This window comes from Chrysoperla carnea, chromosome 5 (assembly GCF_905475395.1).
Source record: "Chrysoperla carnea chromosome 5, inChrCarn1.1, whole genome shotgun sequence".
NCBI classification, from domain to species: domain Eukaryota; kingdom Metazoa; phylum Arthropoda; class Insecta; order Neuroptera; family Chrysopidae; genus Chrysoperla; species Chrysoperla carnea.
The window spans coordinates 9,687,242-9,699,582 of NC_058341.1; the positions used below are offsets into that span (position 1 = coordinate 9,687,242).

Genomic DNA, 12,341 nt, shown 5'->3' on the forward strand with positions numbered 1-12,341 from the left:
AAACTAAAACATAAATTTAATAAATATATCTGTTAAAATTCTCCCTAATCTCGGTTGAAAAATAATTTATTATTATTTTTAATCCACCCCTAAACTTAATTGAATATAAAAAATAATTTTTTTAGTATTTTTTTAGTAAAAAAGATTCCATTATATAGAATTTATTTTAGATTATTATGTAATATTCTTATATAGCATGGTGACGTAACAATAGGTTAGTAGAGCATTCACCAAAATACGGGGCCCATAACCTGTACGAAAAAAAAAAAGACGGAAATCGCAACAATTAGCCGGCATTTTAAATTTCAATTTTTTTTTTGCACGTTTTCCTGTTCAAGGTTAATTAAACCGGCTTAAAATATTCAAAACTGCGCAAGTATATTAATTAAACTAAATTAAAAAAAGTATTAAAAAATGTTCAACTTACTTATTCCCGTAATATTCATGATTGTAGGTAATTTAAGCCCAAACACCACTTTTTTCGTAATCGATAAACAAAAAAGAAATTTTTTTAAGTTAAAAAATCACTAAAAAAAGTATAAGAAGTATTAAAATTTTCTCTAAAAATCAAACGTACTTATTTTCAGGTACTACGAATGCTTATAACAATTCATTTCTGAACATAATAACAATAATACTTGGAGAGAAAAAAAATAAAGATTATTTTCAAAACAATTTAATCAGAGAGGTTTCAACACATTTTTTTTTTTGTTAGAATGTTTGTGCCAAGGAAATAAAACTTTTTATTATCGGTATTAGAACTGAATTTATCACTAAATAATTGATAACTAATTTTATTATAATTCATAATAATTAGTTTATTTATTTAAAAAATATTTCACATAATTTTTTGTTAAATTATTTTGGTTATAAATTAAATTTTAGAGACCCATGTAAACCACGTTTATATATAGTATTCGCCGTTCCCGATTTATGTGTCATGGACTGTTTTTGATCATCATGACAGTAATTTATTTTCTATGTCAAAGGACTTAAAAACTTTGACACATTTTATACCTTTAACTATTTATATTTAACTGGTTAATATTTTATTTCATCAGTTTTATATTATTGGTGGTGTATTTGTGACGTAGAACAGTCGCGCCACTAAATCGATATTTCTAGTTTGTATATATGTATATATATGTATAATAATATGCTTGTGTAATAATATATAGAAATGTATATCGCACGCATTCTTTCGAGAAAACCGGGTTTTTTTTTCGATAAAATTTAACCAACCTAGAAAATTTTTTCGAGTTTAATTTGGTACAAAATTTGTTTTCTAAACGTGTGGATTCGAAGAAATTCAGATTCAAAATATGTAGAAATATGCTGATAAATAAGAATGGTTAACGCGGAAATAATTGTTAACATTAAACTTTGAAACCAAGTCCGAATTTATGAAAGGGAAACGTATAGTAGAGAGTTTATCCAGGAAATTGTCCCTAAATTTCGAATATTATTAATTATACTAATTTTTGCCTCTAAATAAAGCCAGTTTAAAAAAAAATCAATATTAATAAAAAATTAAAATTTCTTTTAATTTAATTTTTTATTACAATTCCTCTGTATTTTACAGTTAATCGAAATCTACTGATCAAATCGTAATAATGCAATTTTTATATTTTTCCTTTACAAACACTTAGCCCCATCAAATTCGAACAAAAATTCAGAATTTATTGTAAATAAAGACTACATTTCGGGGACCGATGATTCGTTTGTTCGCTACTTTTCCTTTCTTTTAAGAAATATGCGCAAATAATAAACCGGCTTTATAGATCAAACTTTAAATTCATTACTTATTTAAGTTTTTTATTAAAACAAGTGAAAACAAACAATTGCCAGAGTTAATTGTTGAAATACCATGAATAGACTGTGTTGATTACACTGTCACATTACACATACATACATGTCACACATACATAACTGATATTCCTATATAATACATACTAAATAATTTGCGCACTCACGGGTAAACCCTCTATCTCTAACGGTTTACAAGATAGGTCCTATTATCCCTCTTGTTTAAAAAGGGTTGAAGATAAATATTAATTATTACTTTCTGATGCAATTTTAATCAAAAAATTATGAAAATCAGATTCCCTTTAACGTACGACCTACTGTTTTTTAAATAATTATGTAATCAGTTTCGAATTTGAGCACTATTATTTTATTTTTATGTAACAAAAATCAATTTTTTTAATCTTTTAGAGTTAAACAATTACCGCAAATTTTTTTTTTTTTAAATATTGGCGCTAAATGAAAATCTTGAGCGATTAAAATAACGTGAAATTAAATACGCCAACTAAGCTATACATAGTACGATTCTTTAAGCAAAATACGACCACATCTGTAAGAAAATGTAAAACTTGACATGCATGTAGAGCTTTACCAAGTTTTCGAACAAAAGTTAAGGACAATATTTGTAGTTTTATTTTTGCATAAAACACTCCTAAAATTATTTAAAAATCAAGCCAAACGTCTCCTAGCTAGGAATATCGAAAAAAAGAGCTGTCACAATGGGTAGGAGGAAGAAATGATGTCTCATCTTCTCTATTCATTGCTCAGCTCTTGGAGATGGACTCACTTGAGCCAGCCTTTTTTTTGACGACCTCTCCAACCTGAAGTCCGTTAACGTCAAAGCACTCCTGCTGTTCTTAAACAACTTCTAATTGTTCATAGAGTAGTGGCCGAGGATAGGCCAACTGTTTTTCAGTATCACAAGAAACCCAATGTGTCCCACCCCAGGACAGCCACTTTAATCTAACCTAACTTTAATAAGGAACATCAAAATTTAAGCCATGTTGCCATATCTATATTGACTACTGAGAACTGTCTGCGTACGTGAAACAACTGTTAGATTATTTCAATATGGTAAAACAAGTGACTACTAGATTGAAGACTTCATAAAATTGACATATTTTCAACCCAAAGAACTGCACTACAAATCAGTTCCAATCAATTGAGATAGAAATATAAATCTATCTCAAATAATTGGTTCCAATTTAAAATTAGACTGTTCCATACAATTCTAAAGTAAACATTTTATATGCACTTTCAGTGAAAAAAAATACCTAAATATTCTCTCAAACACCATCAAACAAAATGATCATGATCATTATTTTCTATGATTCATGATTACGACGGAATAATAGAGAATAATTATTACAAAAAAAAAAAAAAAAGTAAATTGCAACATGACAAAATAAACACACCAAAAGTAGTAAGTAACTTTTTCTTTTACGTCAACAATTTAATAATATTCCTAGTAATAAATAAATGTTAAAAATGTTGTTCACTTTAAATTTTCATATATCATAGAAAACAAAAAATGCCAAAAAAAAATTTTATATTATAAATTAAAACATTTTTTTCGAATAGGAATTGTTATGCTGTAAGTACAAAAATATACATTTTTATTTTTACGACCAAAATCTAATAATAAATCTTTATAGACATATACGTAAAATGTTTGACAAAAACATTTTGACAATTAATTTTTTTTAATGTATCAAATCAAAATGGGTAATGAAAGGAAAATATGTTCGTAATTCGAGTATTCGACCCACATTTAGCGAGTTTTTTTGTGTGTTGTGTTGTATAACCTTAGAATTTGTTTTCAGATTTGGCCATTGTGTAGACATGAAAAGAAAATAGGTTTTACCTTTCTTCAAACGGACAGACTTGATTTATTAATTACATCTTTCATAATTTAAAAAAAAAAAAAAAAAAAAAAAACATTCAATTATTTAATTGCTATATATTTTGTGTTTGAATTAATTATTTGTGGTGACATCAGACAGGAAAAAATATTTTTGTGTTTTTTTTTGTTTGTTTTGATAATGTCTGAAAATGGATTTCTGGAGACCGTATCATCTGAATACGATGACAATGAACAGAAAATGGTTCTCCTTATTGAAACTTTAACTGGCACCGCTTTTGAAATGATTGTATCACCATTGGATTCGATTCTGTCGATTAAAAATAAGATACATCATGATGAAGGTACTTTTTCGCTGTTTTTTATTAGTTTTTTGGGCTTATTCTTCAGGGGAAAGCATGTCTTGTGTGTTATCCAAGAGAAGCATTCAGAGAATGAATAACTTTAAAAATTTAGGTGATTAATCGTAATGATTTTACAGGAATTCCAATTAATCAACAACATTTACTGCTTGGTGATAAAGAACTGAATAATAATACATATTTAAAGGAAATAGGTATTACAAAAGGATGTACCCTAAAATTGGTGCTTGGAATGCGTGGAGGACCTATTAGTACACGTCGTGCTTCGTCCAGAAGTGAACATTTAATATGGCGAGAAATAAAAGATTTTGTGGAAACAACTAGGTACGTTTTATTAACTTTTTTCTGTTTGTAAACTTCATGCATTGCTAGTAAGGTTGTTCATAGGGTGTGCTCGTCTGAAACTTAATAGAGCACAGTTGAGAAGGGTGGTAGAACCCTTGACAGGACACTGTCGATTGAAATACCTCCTTCATAACATAGAGATCTTTAATGATCCCACTTGTAGGGTAGGTATGGAGGACGATGAAACTTCCATACATGTTATTTACATCTGCCGAAATCTGCAGGTCGCCAGGTTCAGAATGTTTGGGCCCGAACCTTGAATCCATAAATCCTGGGAGAAATCCCGACGAAGAAGCTGTGGGTTTCATCTGTTTAAAATAGCATCTCTCACACGGACCCCTCTCGCGTTCGGGTGACGCTTGTTCTCAAGAGAACCCCTAGAGATAGGTGATAGCGACACATTTACGGTACCCCTCTTAATGTTTACAGAATGTTAAAAACAATATGTCAAAACATCAGCTAGAAATCCGGGGACATCTGCGATCCAAGCCACCCCCAAGTGGAAAGGGTTGATCGAATAAAAACAACGATCTTATACATGGCTGATGTTTTTACATTACGTTCAGAATAGCATTTTGAACATAATTTTTGATTATAAGCGAGCAATCCGTAGACAATGGCCTATAAAAAATTTTCCTTCGGGGCCGGTGCACTAGGCTATTGTCCCTCGATTGCTGATGTTTTGAGTGTAATGTAAAGTTTACAGTGTAATGTAAAGTCCCTTTTAGGCTATAAAAATTTGTGGTAAATCTAAGTTTGAAAGCAAAGCTAAGTTGCAATACTGTTCAAAATTGTTTTACGCGTAAAGACCATATACAGTGGAATCTCGATAAATCGACGTCAAGGGAAATGCAAAAAAATTCGAGTAATAGAGTTTTCGACTTAACAAGTAGTTTGAGATATAGAGGATTTAATTGCTAAAATTTCGACATAGAAAGACGCGACTATGACTTAGACGGAGTTTTTTTTTTTGAAATTCGAATTACAGAATTTAAAAATGTACTATCAATACCTCGTAATGAAATAACATTTTATTTGAGTTTCCAAGTCCAAATAATTTGAGATACCACCGCGTATTTAGGGGTTCAGTGGAAGGGAATGACAGCGAGGTTCGATTTATTGAGATTCCACTGTATTTCTGTATAATAGCTCACTTAAAAGTTTTGTTCGATTTTTCAGACAAAAAACACATTGAACCTTTTCTTAAATTCTATTAAATTTTCTATAAAAAGACAGCGATTGCACTATTCTGAAGTTGGTATTAATTCGTAAAGTATATCACACCAATATTAGAACAGTACCCTTGCTGACTTTTTCCTAGAATTTTTAATATTTTCAGAGAAAGGTAATTGTTTTTAAAAAATAAATAAAATTTTAGAAGAATTAAGTTACAAAGATTTTGTTTTATTATTTTCCAGAGATGATATGATGGCTAAAGTACCCGCCGGTTGTAAAATCACATTCTTAATATATCGAGAAGGTGATACAATCAATCTATTAAAAGTCGTTGAAAATAATGATGGTTCCTATTCATCATTATCTGATCTACGTAAATCTGGACGTTCTCGTATAAATGTGAGAACGGACACAGATTCACAACAATCGCATACAACAATGGATTATAAACAAAAAACATTCAATAAAATGGCTGAATTACGACGTAAAATGGAAGAATTAAATATTAAAAAATATAAAAAATTACATAAAAATGGTAATAATAGTAGCGTTGATAGTAATTTTATACCTCCTTCTACCACTACTAGTAGTCAAGATCAAGAACAAACAACAAATGATTCAATTTTGGATTCGAATACGTTAATCAAGTCGAAAGTTGATTTGAAACCGGTAACAAAAATGAAACGATACACGGAAAAAGGTTAGTAAAAAAAAAAAAAAAAGATGACACAGGTCTGCAAAAAAAAATTTGTCAGCTGCATGAGATATTTTTACTAAATTATATGTTTTAGAATGCGCTGATTTCAGAAATGATGGCCATTTGTGCAAATTAAAACTCGATTAATTTCTAAATTTCAGGTAATAAATCTAGTGGTAAAAGTAAAGTTAAGCAATGGTTAAATTCGGATTATTATGATGATTCTTCAGCATTTGTATCACGTAAATCATCAAAACATTCAATAACATCACAAACCTACGAAGATGGTACTACAGCAGGTGCTGGTGCTACAGGTTCAGGTGCAACTGGTCAATTGAAAGGGAATTTTTATGTAAACAAAACATATAAATTACATAATGTTTATTCCGATTCAAGTGACGATGATAATAATGATTTAATGAATAATTATCATAGTAAAAAATATCAATTAAAATCATCTGAATCAATTAAACGAATATTGATGCCAAGTAGTAGAAAAGATGAAGCATCTGCTAGTCATAATCATTACGCACCAGATGATGATGATGACGATGATATTGATGTATTGGATGAAGATGATGATGAAACGGATGATTTAAATTCAGCATTTATTGATCGTAATAATTCGAATATATCGATTGGTGATGATGAAACTTCGAATGATTTATTTAATGAATATTATCCAAAATTAACACGAACCGAACTTAGACAAACTTTAGGATGTAAGTATAGAACAATATTTTACTTACTTAACATAATCAAATTCAAAATGATAATGCAACTTTTTTTTTATTCAAATTTTTAATTGTTTGTAACAGTTTTTACGAAGAGTGATTTTTATTAATAATTATGAACATAATTTAGAGATTTTAGTCAATATTTATAAAGTTAATTTAGTGATTTTTATCAATAATTATTAGCAGTTCCTCTTTATGGTTCATGGATTTATTTCCTTTTATCAATAATAACAATTTATAAACCATAGGCTCAAGATTAAAAAAATGTTTAAACCATAGGCTCGCGATTAAAAAAATGTCCTGTTGAGTTCAAAGGAGCCATTGCAAACAACACCTACGGCTACGCAGGGCGCGCTTCTTGGTATTACGCCGATTCACTTAATGATTGAAGCGGAAGCTATGACAGCTGCCGACCGACACTGCAGGACAAACATAGGTCATGTGTGTATAAAGAACAGGTTGAAGACTGTTACTCCATTTGTGGAAATGGTGCAGCCTTCCACTGTTCCGATTTACCGTTTTTATTGCAAATTTACGAGTAATTCCTTCCCGTGAAGATTGGGATCGAGATGTACTTAACTTTTTACTCCCTCCCGGACCATACCCGGATGAATCCAAATCCGAAGATTTATCCGGTGCCGGGACTTAATGACTTACAATAAAGAAATCGATTTCTCTTAGTCAATATACGACGGTTTCACAATCAGAAATCTGCGCTATTATGAGAGGAGACCTGTAAGACGAACGGTTACAGCGAGGCACATATCGGCATCTTCTTTAATAGTCAGGCAGCTCTTCGGACCCTTGAGGCGTCAACATTCCAATCGAGGATAGTTTATGAATGCTTCCAGGAACTGAATCGCCTGGCACTGAATTACATAGTCAGATTGATCTGAATACAGGGATAGAACCCTGCCGATTGAACTAACATCTTCATAACTTGGGGATATCTGATGATCTCACTTGCAGGGCCTGTATGGAGGACGATGAAACCTCCATACAATTATTTTGTTATTTGATTCTGCAGAAACGTACAGGGTGTTAGGTTCAGGTAACATAAAAAAGAACTATAAAAATTAGTCTACACGCTACCTCACTGTCAATTCAAAAACCTTTAACTTAAAACCTTTACTTCTCCGAATCAATTTACAATTAAAATTTTGAAAAAATAAATTTAATTTTCTTTTTGTAGCACATCGAAAAATTGATGACAACACAAATGAAGGAGATCTTAGTATATCCGATAGAAATTGTACAACAACAACAGTTCATGAAACATCAAGTATAGCAATTCTAGAAGAAGATTCCGAAACGAATGTAGTAAATGATGAATCTGAATTTAATCCACCTCCTGGACCAATAAGTGTCCCATCACCCGATGCAAATACATTTACAATATCACAAATACCACGTGAACCAACTCGTGTATCAACTACAAGCGGTACAAATAGTGCTCGAAATCGTATACGTGTTGCTCGATTTATATTAAAAAATGATCAACGGCCTAAAACATCACCAGATAAATTAAGTAGAGAATTTTGTGAATTTTTAAATTTAAATTCAACATCATCAACAAAGTGTTATGAAACAGAAGAGGCGTCTACAAAAGGAAGTAAATTACGATTTAAACGAACTAAATACATCAGTTCATCAAGTTCGAAACTAGATAAAATTAATAATAACTTAAAATCGTTATCAACATCGAATACAACGGTTTGTAGTTGGCCCCGAGTATCTTCAACAAATAAAACATCTTGTCGTATTGGAGGTGGTGGACTAACATGTTGTTATGATGGTCATCATGTATCGAATCGTTTTAAATTAACCAAATTCGAAAATGTTCTAAGTAATCAAAATATTTTATCTTCCCATCAATCGACTACAACTTTATCTGGTATACAAAATAAAGGTTTCCTAGAAAATATTGAAAGTAATAATACACCACCTACTAGTAATAGTTCGAATAAAGAAGATGATTTAGCTGTGAAAAAAGAAAGTACTGAAATAGTTACGTTACCACCAATCAAACAAAAGAAATCGAATCGAGTTCGATGCAAGAAATGTAGTAAAAAATTAAATATAGCGACAATACATACATGCCGTTGTGGTGATCATTTTTGTTCGCAACATAGGTATTCAGAAGTACATGGATGCAAATACGATTATAAAACAGAAGGTAGAAAAGTTATTGAACAAGCAAATCCATTAATACGTGCACCGAAATTACCAAAAATTTAAAACAAGGTCGTCCATTTTACGTTTTAGATTTAATTAATTAATTGTTATCATACTTATTAATTACCAATGGTTTACCTTTTTTTTTGTTTTGTTTCATTATTATTTTTTTTGTTTTATACATTATTCTCTCCCCCCACTTAACTTTGTTGTTTTTAAATTTGACAAATTTTTGTAATTTCATGTTTTTCATACTCGCTCTCATTATTATCTATCTCTCTCGCATACCATTTTCACTTTCATCTACATATTTCTCTCTCTCAACAAAAATAACAAAGATGTATGACGGACAATGTTGTGGTTATATTTTGTGGTCCGTTGTACGCTATTACGTGTATTTAGAAAAAAGAACAATCGTTTAATAAAATTAGTTTTTTTTTTTTTAATAATTAATCTCAAAATATGATAAAAATATTACTTATTATATATTATTATTATTCGACTTTTTTTTTCATTTAAATATACAGTGTGTCCCCGGATAGAGGTAACTATACCTGTAAATTTCCGCAATTTACAAGTATAGTTACCTCTATCCGTGGCACACTATATGTTCAGAATAAAGATTTTGAAAAAATGGCACTTTATACTGCTCTTAATGTATGTTTCAATTTTAATATTTATGACGGGGGTATTTCCTATTTGAAATAAGGGCAAGGTTTTACCTAGGTTTTCATTTTTTGTTAAAGTTGTTGTAAAGTTATTGTTAAAGCCAAAAGAGGCGGACTGATAGGAAATTCAAAGACATTTTAATTAGGAATTTAATATTCGTTTTTTGACAGCCAGTCTACCGGGAATTATCCTAAACTCCCATATGGCGGCTAGTCCGCCCCCTGTTAGCCAGGTAAAACCTTGAATATGTCACTACCAATTTGTAGGAATGTTTTTAGGGATTTTTATTATACTCTCGGTTAACAGTAAGTGAAGACAAAGGTCTTCAATGTCTTTAAATTTTCGGTAGCACAAAGAAGAAAGAATAAACACCAGATGGAAAGGAATACCCCCTTAAGGATTTTATTAATACAATATGCAATTAACAAATAAAAATTGAGGTTTTTTCTTAACACACTCACCAGCAGAGAATTTGATCCAAATACAAATAGTTATTTTGATATCGTATTACTTACCCTGTGTTTTTTGTGAGCGTCGCGTGCCCATAGGGATTATACCATAGAGCTGCAAAATCGCCGCCAAACAGATTGTTTGCAGTAGAGAGAGAATAGGTTAAGATCAATCTTCGCCTCTCTTATACTTGCTATAACCATAAAAGTATATACAAAACATGTGTTGTCGTGCAAAACATGCGAGTTTCATTTTACTTGCTATTATTATTGGCTGCCAGGCAAAGAAGGTAGATCATCTACAATTTCTCTCTTTCTACCTGATCAAGATTTCACTTATTGCTTTTCCTATGTTTACGGCTCTATGGTATTATCTCTATGGGCGTGTCTTGTACAATTTTGAAGTACGCAATCAACGATTTATTGTGCTAAAAAAGATTCATTTTGTTACGAATAAGGGCTTGAAATTATCATACTCGATACCAAATAACGGTGTTATCGAATTATTTATATTTGATCTAAATTCTATGCCATTCAGTGCATTTTGTTGGCATATTTAGTACATTTTTTTTATAATTCGTAGACACATTAAAATATTAGTGATGAGAAATTTCTTCCATGTCTTAAAATTTATTAATTTGAGATAAATAAATAAAAAACCATTATATTTATATAATTATACATGTAATCGATGAAGGGATATCCAATTTTTAATGAAAAATGGTGGCTATGGTTTTAAAACCAAAAAAAAATAAAAACATTCAGGAGCTAGCTAATATTATTAAAAAAAAATCACATAACTAGCGCAAAGCATTTATAGAACACCTCTGTAAGTCTTATGAGTGAGAAAGATCTAGGACTCTAATCGAAAATTAGATTCACAGTCACCAGAGCTATCTTTTTTCAAGAGTATTCTAGCTTAACTTTCTTTTTAAATGTTTACTAAAACACTGAAATTGTTATGCTTTAAAAGAACCAACGTTTTTAAAAATAACAACAAATTTTAGAGTTGGAAATTATTTATGTGAAAAATTAAATTTACTATATGCTAATTTCATAAGCGTATACAAAACTTTGTCCAGAGAGGGGTAACTGTCCTGATATAATTCTCCTCGTTATACGCTTTTGTTCAAATTTTAAAATATATACTGGGTGTCCAAACAAATCATTTTACATAAAATTTTGTTGATACTAAGAATAAAAATTTTTCATTTTAGAGTTTGAGCTATATTTCTTAAAAACACATCCATTTTTTCCATAAAAATGGAAATGAGCAGAAGTGATCGAATAGATTTCGAATCGACCATACTTGTTGCGTTTTCAATCATAAAACCTTAAATAATATCTAACAAATTTAGATTGTGTTAAATGATTTCATTACACCCGGTATTATAAAAGTCATTCAGATTAAAAATTAGAAAATTCACAAAATAATTTTATGTGTAATACTTGATTGTTGAAAATCATTGAATGACTTTCCATTAAAAACGTTTCTCTGTATTTTTATCAAATTGTACAACACACGTTGAGTTTTAATGATCTTTCCGATTTTGAAAAGCCTACGGGTCGTAAAATACTAAAGTGAAAAGATATAGTGTTATTTAGCAAATCAAAAACGTATACTCTACGACTACGAAATCAAAGAAGTCATTAAGACACAACCTGTAAATTGAATTTTAAAGCTACAAAAATTACTTTGGAATCACTCTAATATTATTTTGTTTAATAATGTCTTTTATCATAAAAAATAAACTGCAATATTTTTCAACATAACCGAAATAATAATCGATTTATTTTACATCTGCAAGCCTATCAAATCCAATTATTGTTTCATTAACATTTCCCAATCTTTAAGATACGATATTCCTTCCTCGAAAAAACATACCTCTGGAATCCACAAACAATTTTATCCAATGGAACGTGTAGAAAGGATTTTGATAACAACGAAAATAGAAAGTTAATGAAGTAATATCTTGAAATAAGTGTTACTTCGTCTTCTTCTTGAATATGACATTTTAAAGATGTTTAAAAAAAAGTAGCATATTGTGATCTTGAGAATATCAACAT

At 30.1% G+C, this 12,341-nt stretch overlaps 2 protein-coding genes across 2 annotated transcripts in view; one reads left to right on the forward strand and one right to left on the reverse strand.

The window, feature by feature from the left end:
• LOC123300961 (long-chain-fatty-acid--CoA ligase 1) overlaps positions 1–736 on the reverse strand; it is a 36,442-nt gene extending 35,706 nt beyond the window's left edge. The window contains exons 1-2 of the mRNA XM_044883650.1: positions 578–736; positions 428–475 (exon numbers count right to left, since the gene is read on the reverse strand). Of these exons, the coding sequence (XP_044739585.1) occupies positions 428–475; position 578 (49 nt within the window). The 5' untranslated portion in view covers positions 579–736. The remainder of the gene's footprint in view (positions 1–427; positions 476–577) is intronic.
• Positions 737–3,033: 2,297 nt separating this feature from the next.
• LOC123299741 (serine/threonine-protein kinase HSL1-like) lies at positions 3,034–9,582 on the forward strand. The gene is made up of 6 exons (XM_044882069.1): positions 3,034–3,226; positions 3,627–4,008; positions 4,146–4,350; positions 5,790–6,247; positions 6,406–6,966; positions 8,174–9,582. The coding sequence occupies exons 2-6, from the start codon at positions 3,846–3,848 to the stop codon at positions 9,217–9,219; spliced, it is 2,433 nt and encodes an 810-aa protein (XP_044738004.1). The 5' UTR covers positions 3,034–3,226; positions 3,627–3,845; the 3' UTR covers positions 9,220–9,582.
• Positions 9,583–12,341: the final 2,759 nt, after the last annotated feature.